Below are 25,528 nucleotides of genomic sequence, written 5' to 3'. Positions count from 1 at the left end.
GCTTCCCGTCTACGTCTGAGTGAAACAGACAGTTCTTGACCCTTGGTATGTCCCTGACGTTGCTGCTCCTGTGCTCACTCTTCACACTGGCCTTTGCGGATTCCTCCTGCAGGCTACCGCAGGGTCTTTGCATTCACCGTGTCCTGCTTGGAAGGTTCTTTCTGCAAACATCTGTGTGACTTGCTCTCTTCTTCAGGTCTTTGCTCACTTAGGCCTTCTTGGACCATAAGTTTAAAATTGCAATACCCCTCCCCCACCCCACTCCAGAATATCCTCCTTCCGCCTTTATTTTTCTTCTGTACTTGTCCTGACATATATCATACTTACGGTTTGCGAATCGTCTGCCCCCAATATAGTGTAAGCTTCATGAGAGCAGGGAACTTCTTGTCTGTTTTCTGTCACTGCTCTTTCTAACCGGAACGGGTCCTTGACATACAGCAGAAACTCAGTAGTCTTGGTGGAATGAATTGTGTTTTGAGAATTTGGCATCTTTGTAGTTATCATCTCATGTGTTCTGCTCACTGTAAACTTCTACGTATTATATCTACAGTTATATCGGGTGCTCTGAATGGATTCTGTTTCTTTTCTAGTTCACCTCTTGACTTAAAATAGTAATTGATGTAATGATAACTACTGATCTCTGTGGTTTGTAAGTTCCCTGTATTAACCTGAATTCTATTTCTCAGAGCTACTTGGCAACTGAAAGAGTTCATCTCCGTTCACTTCTTACAGGTTCCTCAAATTCTGCACCACCCTCAATGACCTCGTAGAGACGTTTCTGTAAGGTTACCACAAGTTACTCAAATTGCCATAGTAAATTTTGAAAAGTGTCATGTTGGTCCAATATTACAATTCCTAGCTGTCACAACACTTTTCAGAGTGTGAGTGTCCTTTGCAGGTGCACCGACGGAGCTGTTTTCATTAGCAGCAGTACTGTGCTTTATTGCATGCTTGTGGCTCTACGCTGGGAACATCAGAGCTGTTTTTATAAAATAAACTGACACCTGCTAATGTGTCTGTTTTATAAGTTTGGAATTTTTATACTAGTTATTCCTAAAGTGGAAAACATCTGGGCCTGACATTTAAAATCTGGTTTTGTTTGCCTAACTCTTTGGAACAACAGTAATAGGTTTGAGATCTGAGGCCTTTTTGGTGCCAGTTCAGGTGATAAAACTGTTTTTTCAAGGGTGCTAGTTTTTCTCGTTTACATGTTTGTCGTACGCTGTTTCAGGCTTTGCACAGTGAGCTGGAAAACCGTGCGAACCAAGTGCGATGTGCAGAGAAGAAACTGCAGCACAAGGAACTGGAGGCACAGGAGCAGGTACCCACCCCACCCCCGGCTGCTTGCTCATGTCCTTTCGCCACAGCGAGGAGCTCATGTGTTTCCTGTTTCCACTGGGATGCTCTGGCTGCACGTAACAGAACCCTCCCCTCCGAGCTGGCACGCACAACAAAGAGACGTATTACCTCACAAAACCAGAAGTCTGTAGGTAGGGCAGGCTCCGGGCAGAGAGCCTCGAGGCCCTGGCTCGCCTCTGACATTCCTGTGGCTCTTCCCGTGTTGACTTCATCCCGAAAGCAATTCCAAGGCATCCCATGCAGACCTAGCAACATCCAGAGGCAGAAAGGGACTGACTGTGTCTAAGGCCCCCTTCTGAAGAGTAGGGAGACCTTTTCCAATACCCCCACCCTCCTCCCTTTGCATCTCAATGGCCAGAACGTGTCACATGCTCAACCTGGCATGTCTGACCCCTGGCCAGAGGACCAAGGGTACCAGAACCAGCCTAGACCTTGGGGATCTGCCTCTGGGAAGAGAAGGAGCAGGAGGGAGGGCAGAGGGACGTCGGCGTGCAGCCAGCAGTCTCTGTCACGCCGGTGCTTCACCACAGGTGGGCAGAGGATCGAGACGAGTCTCGTTTGCTTCGAGTTGGAATTCTCTCCTCTCTAGTATATTAATAAAGCAAATATAACCAGAATAATCTGGCTATGATGATAGCTAATGACCTATTTCATTTTCAAATAGCAGGATTATTTTTATTTAGTTCTTGTGGTTATAGTGAATTATTCCTTGTGGTAATTTTGACAAACTAAAAAGTCAACAATGTATAAAGAAGGTCACGGGTCTCAATGAAGCCTTTATGAAGGCATTGTCCTCAGCTGTTGGGCACAGCACTGTTAACATTGTCCTGGCCACCACGCCTCACCCTGGGTCCCGCCACAGGTGAATTGTTTGCACATAAGTTCAGTACAGGAATGTCAGGTTATGTCATTTTGACCTTATGGGAAGAGTAAACACTGAAGTAAGCCTGATAGGGAAACTTTTCTCATCTCTGGGCATGTTTACAAAAGGATCTCGAGGTAGGGACTGAACAGAACAGTGTACATGAGCATCTGGTAGACTGAGTATTAACACTTACTGAATTGTTGACTTCTTATAATTACTTCCTACTCTGTAATATATACCCAACATAATATCCATGTCGTATATATATGTATATAACATATGTATAAATTATACACACACACACATATATATACACACACACACATATATATATATATTTTTTTTGCATAGGCCTATGTCATACAGTCAATAGTAGGATCACAAAATAAGATAACACTAGAATGAAAATTAATAACTACACTTTATGAAAGGCTACAAGATAACAGATACTATACAAGAAATATTATACACGTTAGTTCATTTATGCTGATAACCACCATAGCTATAAAGCCAGGGTTATCACACCCATTTCACAGAAGGTACAGGAAAACCCAGAGAGATTGAAGAACTCGCCAAGGTCATAGAACTAGTAAATAATACAGGTGTATTCAAATCCACGTTTATCTGAATTCCAATCTTTGCTCCTTTTATGATACTTTTTGAGTTACTTTTTTTTTTTTATCCTCACCCGAGGACATTTTTCCATTTTTTTGTTCAGATAGAGTGGAAGGGAAAGAGAGGAAGAGAGAGAGAAACATCCATGTGAAAGGGACACATCGAGTGGCTTAAGTTACATTTTTAGTTCATAAAAAACTGCATATCCATGGCCGGTTTGGCTCAGCAGTTAGAGCATCAGCTCATGGACCAGAGAGTCCCGGGTTCGGTTTCTGCTAAGGACACGTACCTCGGTTGCAGTTTGTCCCCGGCCCCAGTTGAGGTTGTGTGGGTGGCAGTCACTTGATGCGTGTCTCTCTCACATCAATGTTTCCTCTTTCTTCCTCCCTCTTTCCCTCCTGCTCTGTCTGAAAATAAATGCAAAAATGTCCTCGGGTGAGGATAAAAAAAATATTTAAATTAAAAAAGCTGCACAGCAGAGACAGGGAAGTTCCTGTACTAAGGGTGGCAGGAAAGCAGACATATGTCCCAGACGTCTGGTGCAGTTGCATTCGCTTCCCATGGCAGAAGAGCAAGAGCAAAGGGAATGAAAGCAGAGCAGGTGTGGCTACAGGCAAAATGCCTCCTTGGATGCTAGTGTGGCAGTTGAGTGGAATGGTAGGTTTCATTGTCACTGAAGGTCAGCTGGGCTCCACCTTCTGTCTAGGATGCTTGTAACTGAAGAAGACAAGCTTCTTAAAAGCAGGAAATGGTGCTCCCTGGAGGACCAGGCTTCTTCAGTTTGTGATAAAATATGACTTAAGGTAAAACTTTGTTGACATCACTTTAATTCATGGCAAAACTTCACACAGGAAATTCCATAATATGTTGAGAGTAGGGAAATTAAGAAATCCCAAATGAACAATGGGGAAGGATTCAGGAACCACTTCAGTCTCTTTTTATTGACTTCTTTTTGATCATCAAAGTTGCTTTCATCTTTGTAGTGACAATAGCTTTTGAGACTATTTCTTACACTAATTCCTGATATCTTTTATTAGGCTACCAGTTTACCAAAGAAATGTCAGGAAATACCCCTGGGTAAAGCTGAATATTTCATAATCTGTACAACTATAAAATGTTGGGTCCTTTCCACGAGATCCTAGGGGGTAGCTAGAAAAAAATGCCAATTGCTTCAACAAAACTGTTGAGCAATAATGGGTACTTGATAAATACTGCTTGTGTTAATTTAGTTTAACTTTTATTTTTATCTAAATTTGACCTATGCCCACCTATCAATTTGTGACACAAATAGAAGTAGTTAAAATAATTAGAAGCACTGTCTTGTACATTTTTAGGGTCCATTTATATATGAGCTTACTTAGGATATTTAAAACCTTGAAATTGTTGCATATGATTTTCCTTTTGCATCTGTGAAGCACACGGGGGTCCCAGTCACTGGCATCAGTCAGTTAAACGACTGGAACATGTGCACATCAGCCAATCAAACAACCAGAACACGTGCACATCAGCCAATCAAACAACCGGAACACGTGCACATCAGCCAATCAAACAACCGGAACACGTGCACATCAGCCAATCAAACAACAGGAACACGTGCACATCAGCCAATCAAACCGGAACACGTGCACATCAGCCAATCAAACAACAGGAACACGTGCACATCAGCCAAACAACTGGAGCGCATGCACTTCAGCTTGAAACTTCTCTTTCTCTTCAACCAAATGTTATTATCCTGATACTGGTTGCATAAAGAGTCAAAATTGAAACTGGCAGAATTACAAAGGATAATTTCCTGGGCTTTTTTTAACTTGCTTGCTTTAAAAAAAAAAAAAAAAAGCTTAAACTGTTTCTGTTTTTCATTTAAGAAAAATTTCTGTGTTTTGATTCTATGAAAACAAAAAATGAATGAGGCATTTTAAAAGTTATGTTTTTAATTAAAAACAAAAAGCTGCTTCCCATCAGGTCTTGATGGGTGGTACCCTTGCTGCTGCCCACCCCTTGCCTCAGTGCCGTCAACTCTCCCAAGTCCTCACCCTTGGCGGGTCAGTCAGCTCCGGGCCCAGAGGAGGCTTGTTCTTCATAGTTACAGAGGGTTAGTTTGTTCCTTATGCAGGTTGAAGATAACGAAATAAAATTAGAAAACACTAGCTTTCTAAGTCAGCCTTGCAGAAACATGATTTTGTTCTGTAATTCACAAATAGTAAAGTAATTCAAAATCATCATTATTTTAATCCATACCAGGAGTTAACAGTTTCTAATTCCAGATAAAATCTGAGCAAGAATCCATAATTGCAGCAAACAAGGGGAGATCAGAGCTCCGATCCAGCTTCCGCATTGTACAAGGAAACTGAGTCATCAGAAAGGATGCGACTCCCCTAACACAGCAGTGGCAAACCCAGGGCAGGACTGCTCCTACCCCGTGGTTTGTGGCTGCTTACTCCCAGGATATTGTACTTTGCATATAGCGAACACTGTGACATGGATATATGTAGTGTATCTTCAGATTCCGGAGCAAACAATGTCTCATTATTCACAATGAGACTAAGTAATTTGCTAACCCTTGCCAAGATGATTCAGTCTGCTAAATTATAGAAAAGACAGGAAAGAAAAGAAATAGTTTAAAAATTCACTTGTATTATTAACACTGTACAAAGAATATATTTTTCACAAAGGCACTAAACAATGTCAGATTTTAACCTAATGTGACGTAGATAATAGTATACATGTAGCAGATCCCCTGGATGGAACTAGGTGTCTTAAGATTTGAAAGTATTAATAGCTTTGATTACATTGGTTGCTCAGTTTTCCAGAAAATTATTTTAAATACATTAGTGAGAAAACCAGCAGAGATCCCCTATTCAGTAAAATACAATGCTGTGCATTTCTCAGCAGGGTCCTGCGGTTTTCATTTAACTCTGGAAGGGCACATTGTGCTGGTCAGTGGTGGGTGCCAAGAAGAAACAAAGATGAGTGTGCTACCAGGGAGGAATTCACAGTCTACCGGAGCAGAGGAGACGTGTAGGCAGCGCAGACTCCCACATGGGATTGAAGGAGGTTCTTTCTCACTCTTGTAAGTGGCTTAGTGCCTCCGCAGCACAAGTGTGGGAAGAACACAGCACTGGGCCGGCCATGCTCCCTGACCCCGCGAGGGAGGGAGAGGAGGCTCTGCAGCTTGTCCAGGTCAGGGTCCCACTGCCCAGGCAGGCCTTGGACTGCTGGCACACCTTCCTGTTAAGAGCCTGCGGCCTCAAGGGCACTGGGTCCTTCTGGGCAGTCAGAGGAGGGGCAGCCTCTCCGCCAGCTTCTTGGGGACCACCTGGGCTCCCACCTCCCTTGTTGCCAGCAGCTCCTGGAGGGCCTCTCTCGCTCCCGGGCCAGTGTTTTCTAGCGGCCACCTGCTTTGGGTGCACATCTTACCAGGTGCATCCAGGTGTCAAGGATCTGGACTGTGCAGGCATAACTAACCCAGAAATTATCTTAAAATAATGGTGAAAAGCCAGTCATACTTAGTATTTTGATCACAGCTTTGCAGCACCCATTTTATATTTAAGGCCTAGACACAATAATTGCTTTTGGAGAGAATCTAGTGAGCGAAGACAGTCTCAGAGGTAATTGTGTGTATTTGAGGAGGGAACAGAGGTTGTTCCAGAGACGGTGACCAAGACCCAGGGAGGTGCGGGGGACAGGAGAGGCTTCAGGACGAGCGTGATCAGTGGGGAAGACTGCTGGTCCTCAGTCCCTTGGTCACCAGTCATTGGCAAGTCACTTCACCTCTCTGGATATCAGGTTTCTAAAATGTCAGTACTGATACCTTCCCTCAGGGTTGATGTGAACATCAGAACAAGATCATGTGTATGAGGTCCTTCAAAAACCACAACCATCATGCAGTCAGAGTGTGTGGCTACAGTTATTAACAGGAGAAGGGTCGGGACTCAACAGAGAGGAAGGACCTTGGAACAGAATGAGGGAAGACATGAAGCTACAACTAAAAAGGTAGCTTCATGCATTTCTTCCATTAAAGAGAGCAAAAGAACAAGCCTTCCTTCCTAGCTCCTCTTGGCTGAGCACTGCTTCGCCGTCGGCGGCGCTCGGAGACAGTGCTGAGGGACCCGTCACCGGTCAGAGAGCAGCTGCCAGCATTGAGAGCTTTTTCCTTTAACCGGGGAGCACTAGCTACCAGTGTGTTATGCTTTAGAAAGATCATTGCGCAGCAGAAGACAAGACGAGCAAGTGACGAGAAGAGACCAATCCAGAGGGAGGGCACGGAAAGCCACGTCACCAGCCAGAGAGAGCGGAGCCTTGGCCCGGGTCCAGGCAGAGCCCCTTCCACCGCTGCGTTTTATTGCTTCACAGGTGTGTTTTTTATACAAACTGAAGGCAAGACCCTCCACCAGCAAAAAGATGACGACCCGCTTCACTGTAATCCTGGCTTTATGGCGGGGGTCTAGAACCGAACCGGAAACATCTCTGAGGGATTTCTTCACTGTCAAACGGAGTAGGAAAAAAGGAACACATTTGAAGACTTGCTTAAAGTTCAGAAAGATTTAGAGGGCAAAAGAAAGCGATATGGCAAAAATAACACCAGGTTTTGCATTGATACGCCGGTGTGTAGTGGACAATGACAGCATCATTTTCAGATGGGAAATCTGAGATGCTAGCAGCAGGACATTCATTTGGAGACATGAAGTTGAAAATCTGACTCTAGAACTCAAGAAAGAATCCTAGAAATGTGAGCATGTCCGGCTCATCTTGTGGGGGTGTAGCGAAAGCCTTCGGGTGTGGATGACATTGACAAGGGGGGGGGGAGAAGAGGGCCATGGGCAGGACCACATTCAGGGGGCTAGAGAAAGCGGGGAGGATACTAAGAGGACTTAAAAGGAATGGGTGGTCAGGGAGATAAGAGCAGAGCCAGAGTGTCTGTCCTGAGACCAAAGAACTAGCGTTTCCTGCGCTGCGGGTTAGGGTCCCGTGCGCCATCCCCGCGGCCTCCACGCGCTTGTTGAATTGAACTGCTCCGGAAAGGCTGTGCTGCCTGGAGGCTCCGCCTGCAGACAGCCCTGCCCACCAGAATTGTCTTAGTTTCAAACATGACATTCTACGAATCTTAATTCACACTTAGTTGTCAGACGGTGTGAATTTCAGGCGCCTTAGGGTTAATACAACAATGTTGTCTGGGGTGCCGTGGACTTTTGTCCTTGACTGTATCTAGTTTGTTCCTCAGCAATGATTCGGAGGCTTCACAGAATTTACGAAGTGGCATGTGGCCCTGTGACCTCCAACCAAGGCTTTCCCATCAGACTCCTGCGAGAGGTGAATGCTGTTTGAGGGTGCACTCCTGAGCTGGGGTTGTCATACGTATCCTGGTGTCTCGGCATTTAGCCTGGTGCCAGCCCGGGTGGTACTCAGGGAATTCCCAGAAGGAAGGAAGTGAGGGAAGCAGGGAGGACTGTCTGCATCATGTGCTACAGGATGTCTAAGAACGAGGACATGCAGAGCCACTGATCTTAGGTCATTACAGGTCCTTCGTATCATGCCTCCTACATATATTCTAAATAGACATTTCCTAAATATATCCTTGGTTAGACTTTTGTTAAAATAAATGTTGTAGAAATTCTTTGTAATTGTCATCTGGGGTGAGGAGGTCACGGAGCCTTCTCATGGCTTATCTGTGGTCCTCAGCTATTCCCCAGACAGTACAGCCCCGGACGGCTCGTGCACCAGGGAAACCAAGAGAAGCCCGAGCCAGCACCTGCCCACGATGCCACCGTTTTTCTGTTTTTCCTCAGTAATTCTTTTCCAGCTTCACTGAGGTATGATTGACAAATAAAAGTGTAACTATTTAAAAATGCACAACGTGATGAGTTGATAATACATTGTGAAATGATTGCCGCAATTAAGTTAATTAACACATGCATCAGCTCACATAATTACTTTTTTGTATGTGGTGAGAATACTCTTAGCAGATTTCAAGTATACAATGTGGTGTTATTAACTGTAGTCCCATGTGTACCTTAGATCCCCAGAACTGTCTTGTAACTGAGTTTGTACCTTGGACTGACATCTCCCATTTCCCCGCCCTCCACCCCCAGCGACCACCATGCTACTGTTTCTATGAGTTCGACTTTTTTTTTACTCCCACAGATGAGTCAAATCCTCCTTCTCTGTTAGGTTTATTTTTCTTCTCGTAATGTCCTCCGGGTTCGTCCACGTTGTCACAAGTGCCATCTGGCCCACCTTCCTGCTCTGCTCCACAGCCAGGCAGATTTCCCTTCCAGATCTCCCCCTTCGGTACCCCAGCAGGCCAGAACAGGAAGGCACCAGCAAAGTCCTTTATTTTCTCTGCAGATGAACTTAGCAGTGTGCTGCTGCTTCCCAGCTTCCTGTGTGTAAGAATAAAGCGGGGCCTCTGGACCAGTGGGTGGTGGGCAGGTTAGACATCTCTGCAACTGCCTCCGCTCCTTCTGCGTTATGCCATTACCACTGTTATCTTTTGTGTCCCCAAGACTCTCTGTGCCTCGCACAATGCCCAGTGATCTGTCGGGGAGTACGTGGATTTTAGGAGAACCAACATCAATATATTAAAGCGTTCACTGGGTAGCACTGCTTATCTTTAAACCACTTTGGTCCTCATCAAGAGTAATGAAGATGCTACGTAGGCAGAAAATCAATTAAGCAATAATCGTGACAATTGTTGAAAGGAAGTATTGGTCTTTTACAGATTTCCAAGCCTTTAATTTCCATTTTCCATAATGGATTTTAAAACTTCACCATCTTAGCTGCTGTTGACTAATGCATCTGCAGTGGAATCTATTTAAAAGTATTAACAGCTCAAAACTATGTTTTATCCCAAAGCACATTATGAAAACAGGAATAATCATTGCAACAGAAATATAATTCAAAGACTCTTATTGACTTTTCATGTTTAATGGTTATTATTCTGGCTTGTTTCAAGCAATTTTAATAACCACAGTTTATTTACAAAATTCAGACTAATTCTTTTGTTCCCATGCCAACAAAATACATTTGTTCCCAGACAGCTGGTATGATGCATCATTCTAAAATCTGAGTCGTTAGGAGGGATACAACCACATTTAATTTTGGCCACATCTTATTGTCAAGGAGAGTTGAAACACTCGCCTGTTTTCTGAACAACACTTGAAGCACAGTGTCAGGGACACAAGTATTCTCATTAAAATATGCATCTCATCAAAGTGTTCCTTATAATTCAGTTATTCTAGGAGATTTTAGTGGCAAAGCAAGTGAGACATTTGTGGCCCAAACCGCCACTCAAAACTGTGCACAACGATCGCAAGGCCATTTTAAAAGGATAACTGGAAGCAGTTGTTCTGCGGCGAGTGTGCTGTGAGTTCCTTCAGTGCTTTCTTGAGATTCTCTTTGTTTTGAACTTCCCTGGGCTTGTTGTGCTGGGGGAAGAGAGAGGAGGCGGGTCCCAGAAGCAACCTCTGCATGCTTTTAATCCTGCACTTTGCTGACATATCAAATCTGAGTGTCAGCAAAGCACCCACTGCGTCATTGCAGCTGTTTTTCCATAAAGCATTTTCTACATTGTTGAAGTGGCTCTTCCTCCAGGCAGCGAGCCCTGAGGGGCCGACGCAGACAGGGTGGGGGCCACAGGGCTGCTGGTCCGGGCTGCCAGCGCCCGCCAGGGCTGGATCCCGTCCTGAGCTCCCATAATGAAGTAATGAGATAAGACATTCTCATTTCTTTTGGTTTGATTGTGTTTGATAGTTTTGGCTTTAGCCTTTTTAAAAATTATTATTTTTTTTAATCCAAAAGTGATTTCATACAAATGACTTACTCCAATTCAGTAAATTATGGAGACACTTTAAAAAAATTTTTAAAAAGGCAGGAACAAAAGCTTAAAACCACGTTGTGTTCCATACCACCTTTCGCAACAGGTGGACAAGCAGAATTATCAAGCACTGACCTGGGTAACCGAATATAGTCTCCCAGGAAGATAAAGGCAAACCATCTCCCCGAGCAGTGTCCTATCCAGGCTTACTTTTCTGGCAGCTACTGAGCATGAATTCAGGGGATTGAGTGAACAGCTGGAAAGAGGAAGTAAAAGAAGAGATAAACACAGAGATGGTAAAAGAGGGTGGGGTGAGCCCGCAGTTACAAGGGAGAAATGTTTGATGACTGTTTATTGTGCTAGTCACGTTCGGAGAAGAGTATCAAATATTCTAAGATGCCACTTACTTGCAATTCCTTTTCTACTATCCAGGCAGAAAAGATCTTTTCCTGTCGAGAAAGGGCTGTTTTGAGGTAGAAGCAATTGAAATTGTCTATTGTCAAACAAATAACAAAGCTGAGGTATTTACAGGCACCCAGACGTGTATCAGTTTAAATTAGTTAAAAGAAAAGTGATTTTTTTTTAATACAAAGAAAATTCAGATTTAAAGCCCATTTGAATAGCCCTGGCCAGTGTTGCTCAGTGTAGCTCAGCCACTTGAGTGCTGTCCTGTGCACAGAAAGGTTTTGGGTTTGATTCATGGGTGGGCTTGATCCCGGGTGTGCAGGAGGCAGCCATCGATGTCTCTCTCTCTCTCCCTTTCATGGGTGGGCTTGATCCCGGGTGTGCAGGAGGCAGCTATCGATGTCTCTCTCTCTCTCTCTCTCCCTCCCCTTTCCTCTCTCTCTAAAAATAAATTTGAAAAATCCATTTAAAAAACATTTACATAACCTAATAAAGGCGATTTGAAAGCAGATCGCCTTTTGGATTTCTATACAGAACTAAAGGGCATCATTTTAGTTGGAAAAAAATATTATAAAACGTTCAAGTGCAAACAATGACTGATCGAATCACACGGGAAAATTAGAACTAGTGAAGAATGTAGCATTATTGGTATTATTAACATTTTGTGAAATACAACACCTATTTGAATCAGACAGTCTAATTCCTACTTAGCTCTCAGCATGTAGACTGACACGGAAAACTCCTCTGAGGGCTTCTCTGACTGTAAACAGGAACACAGATCATTTTAAAGATCTATTTTTTGTGTTGTGTGAGATTTGCACTCAGGTGTATTCGAAGGGGTGAGGAGAAGCAGGAGCAGAGAGCACTCTGTCAGAGGATTTTCTCACCTTGGATTATTAAGAAGTAAGGGAGGACCGGCAGCACGTGGGTCGGCCTGGACAGCGGTGTGGGGCTGTTTCCGCCCCAGCAGGCTGCAAGGCATTTGGACAGGAAGGGCTCGGCCCTCTGCCCCGGCACTTGTGCTGGTCGTACGGCAGCATGAAGGGGTCAGTGGTCTGGCAGGTGCCCCTCGGGCTGGCACCCCCGTAGAAACAGAGCAGCCATGTATTTCGTGTTTCTACCTTTCAGCGTTAAGATTTTATTTCAATGAATGCCCTTACAGAAAAATTGAGGAAAATGGAAAAACTAGACTGAATGGTTCCAAATACTTTCTTTTAGCACAAATATTTGGAGGTTTTGCTTGACTTTATAAACAGAGGGGAACATAAATAAGATGGTAAAACCAAATATATCCTGGTAACTGAATGACAGCCAGCTCAGAGGGAACCCTTTTTCTAAATTCCTAAGTGACGCTTTCAGCATTTCAATTCAATTCACCAAACAGTGACTGAGCACCTGCTGTATATGTATCAGGCTTCGTTGGCTTTGATATACGCCAATGAACAAGCCAAAAAAAGTCCTTATTCTTGTAAAAATTACGTTTTAGTTATAGGTTTTTCATAGCCTTTTGCATTTCTATTTAAATTTTATGCTTGACTTGTCAATTTCTAATAAGCCTTCCAGTCTATGAACATAGTATATCCTTCTACTTTATTTAACCATTTTTTAATTTTACTTTTATTATTTTATGTGAAGATATCTTACACATCTTATGCTAGACTTATTCCTATGTATTTGATATATTATGATGATAGTTTATGGCATTATTTTAAGATTTTTATTTTCTTACAGTTTGTTGCTGACATATAAAAATATAATTGACTTTTGTACAGACTCCCTTATTACATTAAGGAAATTTCTTTCTACTCTTACCAAGAATCTTTTTAAAATTATAAATGGATATTTAATTTTATTAAATGCCTTTTTTCCATCTTTTAAGATAATAATATGACTCTGTCCTTCATTCTGCTAATATAGTAAACTTCATTGATTTTATTTTCTAACACTAACTCAACTTGCATTTCTGGAATGGGCCCCATTTGATCTTGATGACTTATTCCTTTTCACCTTTTATTGGATTTTAGTTTGCTAACATTTTGTGTAGGATTTTTACATTGGTGTTTATGAGTGAGATTGGCCTATAATTTTTTTTTTTCCTTTATTGATTTTACAGAGAGAGGAAGTGAGAGGGATAGAGAGATAGAAACACTCATGAGAGAAAACATCGATTGGCCGCCTCCTGCATGCCCCTCACTGGGGATCGGGCCCACAACCTGGGCATGTGCCCTGACCAGGAATCGAACCGGCGACCTCCTGGTGCATGAGTCGATGCTCAACCACTGAGCCACTCTGGCCAGACTGATTTTGTTTTATTTTAATGTTCTTGCTGAACTTTGTTATCGAAGTTTGCAGAAGACCTCATAAAACAAACTGAAATGTTTCCTCTTTCTCTGTTTTCTGGAATAGTTTGTGTAATATTGATAATATTTCATCCTTAAAATGTTTGGTAGGTGAAGCCACCTGGGCCTAGAGTTTTCTTTGTTGGAAGATTTTTCAATTAATTAGAATAAGCTTTCTCTAGTAGTTACAATATTCAGATTTTCTATTTTAACTTCTGCCTAATTCTTTCTCTCTTCTCTTTGTGGGGCTATAATTATAGGTATGATAGACCTCCTAACACTGTCCCCTGTGTTCTGTATTTATTCTGGATATTCTTTTAAATACAGCTTCTAGTTCATTTTTCTGTCTTTAGCTGTATCTATCCACTATTAAACCCATTTTCATTTTTGGTTATTATATTTTCCAGAGCTAGATTTTCTACTGAACTCCTTTTTAGTTTTCTAATCTGTGCCAAAATTTACAACATTTTTCTAATTTTGTTTTACATATTTATCTTATTTTCAAAATCTGGGTCTGATAACCATTATCTAGAGTTCGCATGCATCTGATTTCCTTGTCTTGTTTCTCTTGGCTTTCGGTCATATTGTCTTGCTTTCTTGTGAATCTGGCTGTTTTTGATTGAGTGTTAGATATTTTATGTGGAACTTTATAGAAGTAGTTGGAGACTTAGGATAATACTCATTTTTTCTGGGGAGGGTTTGCATTTGCTTCTAAGTAGGCAGGCAGTAGCCTTGCCGTCTTGAGACCTTCACCCAGTTTCAGAGATTGAGATGATTTGAAGTAGACTTCAGTTCTAATGAGGCCTGGTCTGTTTCCAGTTCACTCCTACTCTAGGGATCCACCCAAACATGAGATTTTACCAGACGTGCCCCTTTAGTGAGCCATGGACTGCAATTTGTGTCTCTGTGGCTTTTTTGTGTGTGTGAGGCTGTTAAGGGACCTGTTCAGTTTCTCCATCTCTCACCAGCCACTCTAGAATTGGCAAAGGCCACTGTGTAAAGATGTCTCCAAGTGCCAGGCTGACAAGCTGTCTTGATTTATATCATCTCTAACATCTTAGCCCCATAAGCCTTCCCTGTCTTGTTAGTTCCTTACTTTGAAGCAGAGTTGGGAGAAAATTATCTAAGCTTCTATTATTAGAAGTGGAAATGCAATATTTGTATTTCTGTTAATTACTTGATCACATTCATTGCTAATTTTTTTCTATTGATTTTTTCCTAATTTAATCTGTAGAAATTTATTTTATTATACATCGTTTATTGATGATTTGTTAGTTAAAAAAGTTACAAATTCTTTCTCCCAGGTGCTTATCTTTTAACTTCTGTATTTAATAATTTCATTTTTTTGAGAATTTTTTTCTTTATGGTTTCTCAGCTTGCTTAGGAAGGTTCTTCCTACCCCAAGATTATAAAATATATTTTCTTCTAGTACTTTTAAGAGTTTTGTTTTACAAATTTAACTCTTTAATCCAGCTGAGATTTATTGTTGTATACAGGGTAAGGATTGTAGTAGACAGACTATCCCCCCAAGAATGTTTGTTCTCTAATCCCTGGAATCTGAGGATATGTGCATTACATGGCAGAAAGAGACTTTGCAGGTATAATTAACATTACTAATCAGTGACCTTAAAATAGGGAGGTTCTCTCCGATTGTTGGACTAGTGCGCCCCATGAACAGATGGCTACCGAAAGACAGAGAACTTGCCGTGGCTGGAGACAGAATGGATGTGGCAGAAGGAAGGCGGAAGAGGTTTCGAGTATGAGAAGTACTCAGTGTACCGCTGCTGATTTGAAGTTAGAGGGCACGATACGAGGGGATTGCAAGCGGTCTTCAAAGGCTGAGAGAGGCTCCCCTCTGGCAGTCAGCAGGGCAGTGGGGACATCAGTCCTACAACTGGAAGGAACTGAATTTTACCCACAACCTGAATGATCTTGAAAGCAAATTCTCTCCCCGAGCCTCCAGATAAGTCTAGGCCAGCCAACATCTTGATTTTGGTCTTGTGATCCCAGAGCATAGGAACCAGCTGAGTCCCCTGTGACTTCTGATCTGTGGAACTATGAGATAATAAAGTGCTAAATTTATGGTAATTTGTTACAGCAACAACAGAAAACTAATACAGGGAACAGAGAGCCAATTGTTGATGCTATTAATTGACTGAGATATTCTCCCCCATTTATTTGAAATGCTACCTTTATCAAAAGTCAGAGTTTCCATATATACGTGAATATATTTGGGACTTTGTATTCTTTCCTATTCATCCATTTCCTGTGCCAAAATGAGTCACATGTTATGGTGCTTAAGAGCATGAACTATGGTGCCACAGCGCCTGGGTTCAGATCCCAGTTCTGCCACTTCCCTTACTTGCTGGGCTTTGAGCAAGTTACTTTACTCTTTGCCTCAGTTTCCCTATCTTGAAAACGGGACATTAATAATACCCAGCTCATAAAATTGTTGTGGGGATTGTCAGTTACTACAGTAACTTTAGAAGAATTCTGGTACATAGTAAATATCTGTAGAGAAAAGGATCCCCCATCATCATGTTTTAGAATTGTCTTAGTTATTCTTAAGCATTTGCACTTCATATAAATCATAGACTAATCTTGCTGACTTCCTTTTTTTTTTTAATCTGATTGATTGCTTGGTTGGAATTGCATTGGATTTCTGCATTGGTCTGGGAAGCAGGAACATTTTTGTAGTACTGAGTCTTCTGATCCAGGTCTTCTCTTGTGTCTTTCAGTACAATTGAAATTTGTCTTTTTACAGATTTTAGGCATTTCTTACTAAACTTATTTCTACGTATATTATGGCACTTTTTTACTTTTGTGTCTTTTCTCTGAATATTCTCTAAACAGTTATTGCTGATATTTAGAAAGTTACTCGTATCATTTATTTCTATATATCCAGCCAAACAGAACTATTATTGATATTAATTCTAATGATTTTTCAGTTATTTCTTAAATTTTTCTAAGTAGGTAACTATATCATTTCTAAACAAAGGTAATTTTTGTGTCTTCCTTTTCATTTTTCATCTCTATTTGTTGGTGTTATTGGACAGACTAGGCCTCTAGCTCAGTATTAAGGAGTAGCAATGACAGAATGTGTCTTTGTCTTTTGCTCGTCTTTAATGGGGATGCTTCTTATGTTCCACTCAAGCCTTTAGTCTCTGAAGGTTTCTGATAGCTACTATTTGTTGGATTTAGACACATCGCCTTCATTACAGTTAGTTGTGTACATGTTTTATCATAACCACTAGACTAATACTGCTTTGAGGGCAGAGGATGTATTATGGCAGGAACACACACACGTTGTGTGTATAGTATATATACCTACTCCGTAGTCAACTTTAGCACAGAGAAGACCAGTCCGCCTGTGCTGGTACAGGGACTTCTAACAGTCAGACGCCCGGAAACCCTCAGAGCGCTCTCACACCCCTGAGCTGGAAGCATCGCTCCCCCATCCCGTCCTTTCCTCAGTCCACAGCGACTTCCTGAGCTGCTGATGACACACGGTCATGGCATCTGTCAGACACTGCGCAGGGTCCTATCTCTGCGGGGCAGAATCCCCTGTTTAGGGGCCCTGCATAGTCACACTCCCTCCTAACGCCCCCTCTGGAGTCTTAGGTATGGTGAGGGGTCTCTTTCTATGGTTTCACCGTGTGGTCTGACCCTCGGACTCCTGGCCCGCTGACTGCTGTTTTCCCTTCTGCCACCTGTTGACAGCGCTGCCCTCTGGACCAGCTGCGTGCAGTTTGCTTCGCCCTCCCCTGCACAGCCCTGCAACCGCAGCGCACATCCGGGGAATGCATTCCCTTCAGAAAGAGGAGTAGACGTTTCCTCATTTATCTCTTACTATGTTAGATCATATGCATATTCTTTACCTATTTCTCTTAATAGTAAGCTATTCTTCTGAGGACAGCACTGTCAGTTGACTCCCCGTTGTTTGCATTAAGCTTACTCTTGGTACCTGCCCTGACCAGAGCACCCACACAAGTGCTTTGCACAGAGTGGGCGTTCAACTGCTTGGTCAGTGAGTGTGTGAATAAGCCATCCCATAAGCTTCTGCACTCTGGAATCTGGGCTCAGATTTACAGCTCTGAAGTAGTGTCCACTTAGTTTTCATTCATCTTTAAAATTGCTACATTTTCACTTGTGCATATACTGGCCATTATAGTGAAGGTTGCCACAAATGCATCGTGGCACTTGTGAAAATGATGCAGGTCGTTGTTGCCAGTTCTGCTTCCTAGTGACCAAGGCTTCAGGGGCATGTCGGTCTGGAGGGCGAGGTGCCCTTGAGGCTCTGAGAACTCATGCCGGTTTCAAGTGGGCACTTTTCGGTGTTTTGTTTTTAAACAGGTGACTAATAATAATAAAAATGTTTGTGTTGGTGTATGCAAAGGTATTGCCAGCAAATAGAAGCTTACTGAGAGTTTAAATTAAGAGGTTTTTAAATTTTTCAACTGAGTTATAACAATATACAGAAAGTGCAGTACCCAAATAGTGAGTTGAAATCCCGCCTTAGATCCTGGCTAGGATATCTGTGCATTTGTGTTAGAGCACGTTTTGAAAGTGACAGGACACCAAAGTCTTAGACCCTCTGAAGCTTCAACAAACCTCATGAAGATAAGCCTCTCTGAAGGGAGAAGCAGTTACTGTGAAGAGGCCTCCCCCTGCCAGCGAACATTTCCCGTCCCTGTGTGTGCTGGGTGCCATCGCCCGGAGTGTCGGCGAGTGAGGTGACCTTCCCCTGAAGGGGCTCCTAGCCTAGTGGAAGAGGACCTTGGAGTTAGCGGTGCGGGTTCACTGACGCACGCAACCCCTGCTCTCCTGGGCCCACCTTCACGTGCTCTTTGATGACTTCTGCTCTTTGGCACGTCCCCTTGTCATAAGTGAGCTCCTCTGTTTTCTGGCTGTCTTTCCCGCGTCTCCCAGCTGTGCACCCTCTCTTCCTCAGCGACAGCGTTTATCCCACGGACTCCTGCTCTCCTTCGCCGCAGGGATCCCCAAGTTTCTGTGCCCAGCGGAACTCTCAGACTCAACCCCGCGTGTATCTGCGTGGTGACGCCTGCTCGAGTCCGGCACGCAGTCTGCAGTCGGGAATCCCTGCTGCTAAGTCTAGATTGGTAGTGGATTGAGCAGCTGGGGTTCACTGTCGTAACAGCTTTGAAAGGGAAGAGTATTAGTCATTAATAATAGGCAATAGTTATCGCGTGTCTCTAACGCCAAGCAGTCAGGCTGGTCTGCTGTCAGTGAGGAGAGAAGGGTCAGCTGCCCGTCTCCCCGTGTCCCCTGCCACTTGCTGATAGGGGGTGGGGTGCAAGTTCAGGTGTCAGGGACCAGAACTTTATCCTTCAGTTAGAGGCCTATTAGTGCAAGTTGTCCCTCAGAATGCTCACCCATCAGAGTCTTTACCAAAATAAAGTTCTTTCAGGCAAAAGTGGAGAGAAGTGTGAAAATACCGGGCACCAGAACAGGGCGAGGAGGGCGGCAAGAGTCTGGGTGGAGGTTGTGAGGACGAGACGGCCAGACAGAGAAAAGCATCACCACACAGTGTGGCAAAGTGCTGGCCTGGTGGTCAGAGTAGCCTGTCCAGACTTGTCCTTGGCTAAAGGGGTGCTCACTCTTACCGTAAATCAGTAGAGCTGGGCTGAGGGAAGAGAGCCCATTCCGTTCTGACAGACTGGAGAGGGGAGCAGGAAGAGGGTCAACCCTGCGTCGTGGTAGAGCCTTTGACTCCTCTTCAGCGTGCGTGATCCAGGAATATCGCTCACCGAGAGCCGCATGCACGCAGGTGGTTCAGCGTTTTCGCTGCCCTTGTGGTTATGAATTATATAGACTTTTAGTGCTTAACTACAAACAGAGGATTTTCCAGGTGGGGGAGCAGAGTTATGAAAAGAAGAATGCTGAAATACAAGTCACTGGGTAATAAGTGCTCTTGGATGTGGATGGGAAGTCCCTGCCTTGGAGCCGAGGGCTTACCATGTACGTGAAACAGCGCAGCATGCCCGGAGGGCCTGGGAACAGTCCGAGAACACGGCATGGATGTTCTTGACATGCCGATTGTTTACAAGCTACAAACAAAATAAAAAATAAAACCTGGCCCTGCCACCAACTTTTAGTTTATTGAAATGGAGAGAGTCCCCTAAGAATAGTGTCCCGGCCTCAGCCCGCTCTGCGGTAGCTGCGTGCCAGCAAGGGGGAGGCCAGGGGACAGCCCGCTCTGCGGTAGCTGCGTGCCAGCAACGGGGAGGCCAGGGGACAGCCCGCTCTGCGGTAGCTGCGTGCCAGCAACGGGGAGGCCAGGGGACAGCCCGCTCTGCGGTAGCTGCGTGCCAGCAACGGGGAGGCCAGGGGACAGCCCGCTCTGCGGTAGCTGCGTGCCAGCAAGGGCGAGGCCAGGGGACAGCCCGCTCTGCGCCGAAGGGCGGCTTCACAATCGGCATCTTGCTCTTCGCGGTTCTTCCGGTGAGGTTTACCCTGGCGTACAGATGTCATACCCTGGCCCCAACCCCGCTCCCATTTCTGTCTTCACTAAGTGTATGAGATTTAAAATATACCTGTGCCTAAAATTAATGACCTCCCTAACTGCTACTGCTGATTTTTTAGTCTCGGTGAGACTCCTCGCAACACTTATTTTTACATGAGAGTAGAAATGTTTTTAAAATGCATATCCTTAATATAATAAACTATAGAGGTACAAGAGATAGGAATATAGGATTTGGGAGTTTTGGGGGCGGGGGTAATTGATTTTTATGTTTTGTTTGGTTGGTTGGGGGGTTTTGTTTGTCTTTCATTGGGGGGTGCTTTCTAGTACATCAGGATGGGACCACAGTTGTAGTCAATCCTATAGCACAGACCAATTCAGAAATACCATTTCTCCCTCCCCTATCGCCCCGACGTTGCGATTACGCTGTAATTCACTGGGTCTCTGCATTTGGTTCCCTGGACATTTTCCCAAGCTTGTTCAACCATTAGCCTCCTGGACTTCTGGGTTTAAGTTCTGTCAGATCAGATTTAAATCATGTGTTGAGGCTTGGTGGGTCCTTCATTGTCCTCAATTTAAGAAGCATTACAGAGGTCACGACATTGTACAGAGAAGGTGGCACTAATCCCTCCCCGTAGAAGGGGCGCCGTGGAAGCAGCCCCGCGAAGGCAGCACCGAGCCGAGCGCCCGGCTCATTTCCTCCGCGCTCCGGCTTCCAGGACGGGAGCGCAGACCAGATGTGAGCTATTTTTCAAATGCTCCTCTGACTTAGCATTAAATTTCTCTTCGACCAGATGCCAGTGTTTAAATAATACCCTGAAGGATCCAAAGAGAAGGAATTACTCATCGTGTTTCATTCATATAAAATCTGAAATAAAGGGGAGAAGTACAAAGAAACCCAAGTACCTTGACTGTGCCTGGCCGGCTCTGCTGGCGGAAAGGAGTATGCCCCCGCCCCCCGAGCGAGCTCCGAAGCCAGGGGCTCGCTTTCTCTAACTACCAGCTGAACAGCCCACTGTTCACTAGTGCTTTGGAGAGAAAACAAAGGCATCCCGTTCTGACTTCCCCGGCACAGCAGCGTGGCTGTGTTCAGGACATTGGGCAACACCACTTTCAAGTGGCCCTGCGCCGTGGGCAGCTCCGTCTACCTACCTACTGTGGGTTGATGCCTTGCTCCCTGCAGTTAGAGCTTCGGCACCTGTGTCAACTAAGACACAGCAGATGACGAAACGCGGCCTCTGACGGGTTTTCTGTGGCGCTCCCGAGGCATTACCAAAAGCTTCTCCAAACACACAGGCCACTGGGTCCTGACGCACACCAGGGCCAGTCATCAGCAGATCTCCGCGCTGCTGGCTCTAGGGATGGACGTCTCCTGTAATAAAGGGGGTGTGCAAAAGGCCCCCACGGTGTAAACGGGCCCGTACAAGGTTCCCCAGTGGGGAAGGTCCACAGAGGGCAGACAGCATGCATTTGTGGTTGACCCTATCGGAATAGTGTGTGTGTGTGATTACTGTTGTTTACTTTCTGCAGGAGCAGGAGATGGGGGGAGGGGGGCTCAGAGCTGGGTCTGGCCCAGAGGACCAGGTGTTGGTGTATAAAGTCTAGGTGAGGTCAGCATGGGAGTTCCTGTGGGAACGAACCCATGAATTTGGAAGTAGGGAGGCTTTGAGCAACGGGTTGTCGTGCAGGTGACAGCAGCAAGGCAGGTGGGGAGGCACACACTGGTTCGGAGTTGGGGCGGATGGCAGGGCTGAATGATCCAGGCCAGTTGGTAGGGTGTGGCCGTTCAAATAGTGGCCATCACTACGTCTCTAGCTCGTTAGCTGGGCCAGCTCACCGGGTGCAGTCAAGGCCCTTGGCAGAGTCAGCCCTGGTCAAATAACTCATTAGAGATAACTGGTTGAAACTCACACTGGTTTAAACAAGAACAATTTTTTGGTTCATGGAACTGAGTACTATTGGCTTCAAAGGAGGCTTAATCCAATCATTTGAGTGATGTGACCAAAAGCCAGTTTTCCGTCTCCATGTTTTCGCTGTTTCCTTATTGTTGGTACCATTCCTGCAAGTTCTGCCCTCGTGGTTGCAAGATGATGGCTAGCAGTTCGGCCTGCGTTTCAGGCTCAGATCCGCAGAAAAGAAAGTTTCTCTCTGCTACAGTTCCTGCCAGGAGTCCTGGGCTTCTGTTTCGTTGGCCAGGACTCTGGTTCCAGCAGGGACCTCGAGCAGTAGGCAAGGGGAAGGCCGGCCACACGGTGAACTGGGTGAGGGAAGCAAAGTACCGGCTGGGCCGGGGCCCCTAGACCCTGGGTCTGCAACAGTAAGAAAAAGTGGACAGTCTCCAGCCGCTGGGCCTCCCTGCCGATATTCCTGGGCCCCTCGCTCCTGCCTCAGCAGCTTGTTAGGGCTGGTTTTGCAGAGGCCACGCCCAAGTGACACACGCCGTGGGGGTGAGAGAGCCTACACTGAGGAAAGGAAGTCACTACAGTTGAGGTGGTTTTGTGGCTGAATGCTTGTGTGCCCCCCAGATTCATGCATTGAAGCCCTAAGCCCAATGCGATGATATTGGGAGATGGGGCCTTTGGGGGTGATTAGATAGATCATGGGCCCGCGGCCGGCCACCGTGTCCTCCGTCTGTGCTCTCCGCCAGGAGACCTGCCAGACGCCATCGGAGCGCCTGTCTAGATTTCAGCCCATTTCTAATACATAAATGTCTTCAACTGAAAGAACAAGACCTTTCTGCTCTTTATTTGACCGTTGTTGGTTTGCTGTGGTTCTGAGAAAGTCCTGGGCAACAGTTTCATGAAGAACCACCAGGCCGTCCCTGGAGGAGCGCACGGCGAAAATGAGGAGAGGGAGCCCCAGAGGAAGCCCCTGGCGCAGTCTGACTCGCCAGTGCTCCCCCCACACTAAGGCTGCGTTGACTGTCTACGCAAGAACAACGTACTTACGTTTCTCAGTTACTTGAACCATTTCTAACATAAATTTTACGTATGTCCAAGTGGACCAAGCCAAGTTAATATTTATTCCCAGTTCCTCTGACAATAAAGCAGGAGCCCCACTCTCCTTAAAGGACTAACGTGCACCCCTCCCTGGCCCCGTCCCCCGTGACCCAGAGCAGCGAGCTCTGCTGAGTGGGCCCAGGGTTACGTGGTTGGGGAGGTTACAGTCCACGCAAAGCCCAGCCTGCTTACGAGGCAGAAACAACCCAAGTAATGTTTTCAAACTGCAAATAAATAATGATGTAATTTACTTTTTAAATAGCATTGATTTCTGGTAAAACAGACAGCCTACCTTCCAGAGACCCACAGTCCAATAGGAGAAAGCAGAATGTAGATCAGTAATTATAGTAGTGTGTGATAATGAGGTGAAAGCAGAGGCTTTGGGGTAAGGAAGACCTAGATGTGGGTCCTGGCTCAGCAACTAATTAGCTGTGTAACTGTTCATAAGATAGGAACCGCACTAGGCCGATTTTTTTCGTATATATATAGCCATAAAAATACCACAGAGAACTGGTGGGGAGATTAAATGACATGTAATATGTAGAAGGGTGTGGTAGGGTGTCAGTACATAGAAAACACTCAGTAAATGCCAGTCGTTGATGGTGGTGATCATCACCATAGCCATTACACCTGCTAGATGCATGCAATCCCAAGGCGTCTCAGGGGAAGGGTGGCTACCTTCTCCAGGACAGGGGCCCCGAAGAGGGCACCGCGTGAAGATAGCAGAGCCCAGCTGGTCAGGAGGAGGGGAGGGCACAGAGCAGGCTGTGCAAGGGCACAGAATGGCGTGGCATCTGGGAGAAAGGCACGTCATCACAGGGCGCCAGGGGTCCTGGAAAGGGGGGCTAGGATCCAACAAGAAGGTTCTTAGATGACCTGTGCCTCAGACATTGCTTCAGTCTAGGGGCTAAATAAAATCATCGAGGTGTTTTTACTTTTATTTCTTTCTTTTTAAAATCCTCACCCAAGGACATATTTCCATTTTTTTGTTCAGATAGAGTGGGAGGGAGAGAGAGAGAGAGAGAAAAACATCGACGTGAAAGGGACACATCGAGTGGCTGCCACCCGCATGACCAACCAGGGCCGGGGACAAAGTGCAACCGAGAGCACCCTTAGCGGGAACTGAACCCGGGAATCTCTGGCCCGCAGGCTGACACTCTAACCGCTGAGCCAAACCAGCCAGGGCCAGTGAAGTGGTTTTAGATGGAGGTGTCGGGGGCGAGGGGTCAGGTCTGCATGTCAGAGGCCTGGGCACCGGGGAGGGAATCGTGTGAAACAAACTGGAAGCAGCGCTGCTACGCGGACTCTACTTCGTTATGCAATTCAGATGCTCTGGTCTCCGTCAGAAACCTGGAGTTCCCCGTCTTCAGAGTAAAGCTGACCTTGAGAGTCCTAACCACTCATCTCCACCTGTCTCACTCGTCCCCTGCCCGCCACACGCCTCCGTCCATGCCTGACCCGCAATGGCTCGTGTTTCCAGCTCCCCTCAGCCGCCAGTCTCTCCTCCCTCTTGTCTACCTAGAAGGTTCCCACTCGTTCTGCAACAGCCAAATGGAATTTCATCATCTCTGTGCAGACTTCCGTTATCCCACTGAGAAGTTCTCTCTCCCTCCTGTTCCCTTCCTTGGCCTATTACACTTAAATGATGTGTTACGTAGCTCTTCTTTACACGCTTCACATAAAAGTGTCAGCTTCTCGAGGACACAAACGGTTGCACACTCGCTCTGCTAGTCCACACTGAGCCATGCAGAGTGATCAGCCCTCACCGCTGGTGGACCAGGTCCGGACCGCTGTCGTGCACAAAGCCTAAATGTAGTCTTTTGATAGCTTCACATTCCCTAACTTTGAATTGAATGAAAATCCTTTATCTCTGCTGTGTAGAGGTGAACAGCTCATGAATTTAGCCTGTGAGTGTTTACGAGGGTGTGGAGAAGGGCTCTGCTCCGAGGTGGGGGTCTCTGCTGGTGCTGGGGGGGGGGGGGGGGCGTGCACAGCCCTCATTAGTGCTCCTGGAGCTGAGTCAGCCCCTGCAGACAGTGACCACCTGTGTGTCCTGTCTCGTGTTTGCAGAGTGTCAGACCCGGCCAGAAGTGCCCTCTCAAACATAAGGGGATAACTGGTACTTTGAGGGGGAGATTTAACTTATTTATGATTGTCGAGTTTAAATATGCAGAAAAGAAAGAGCAGTCGCAGCCTCTTTTGAAAGGTGCTCTCAAACCAGGTCGAAAATCTCTGACTAAACCAGGTATTTTAAAGGATATTTAACTGAAGATTAGACGTAGATACAACATAGCAACAAACTAATTCCACCTTAAACTCTCTTTACTTGTAGCCGCGCGGCTTACCAAACCTCCCGACGGGGGTGCTGCGCAGGTGGCTGTGTCACACGTGGGGATGACAGGCAGGTGATGGTGGAGATGGCCCTCTCTTCACCGACCTCCCTGCTCCCCTGCCCGTGGGGCCCAAGGCCATGCCCCACTCTCCTGACTGCTGCTCCTGAGTCTGACATGGGGGAGCCCCTTGTGAATCTTTGCTCCTGAGAGAGCCCTGTTCTCTCCTTCCCCCTCAGGGAGCCCTTCCATCCCCAGGGCCTCGACTTCCTGTGCAGGGGTCCAGGCCTGGCTTTTCTCATACGCTCTGGGCCGATATTTT

The 25,528-nt window shown here is 45.5% G+C and overlaps 1 protein-coding gene across 5 annotated transcripts in view; it reads left to right on the top strand.

The window, feature by feature from the left end:
- The window catches only part of CEP112 (centrosomal protein 112), a 341,295-nt gene that overhangs the window by 299,120 nt on the left and 16,647 nt on the right, over positions 1–25,528 (top strand). For all 5 annotated transcript variants that reach the window (XM_036269316.1, XM_036269315.1, XM_036269313.1 and 2 more), the window contains one exon: positions 1,232–1,321. In XM_036269316.1, the coding sequence (XP_036125209.1) occupies positions 1,232–1,321 (90 nt within the window). The remainder of the gene's footprint in view (positions 1–1,231; positions 1,322–25,528) is intronic.

Source organism: Molossus molossus, unplaced genomic scaffold (genome assembly GCF_014108415.1).
Source record: "Molossus molossus isolate mMolMol1 unplaced genomic scaffold, mMolMol1.p scaffold_m16_p_19, whole genome shotgun sequence".
NCBI lineage: Eukaryota > Metazoa > Chordata > Mammalia > Chiroptera > Molossidae > Molossus > Molossus molossus.
This window is presented reverse-complemented; position numbering and strand designations above follow the sequence as displayed.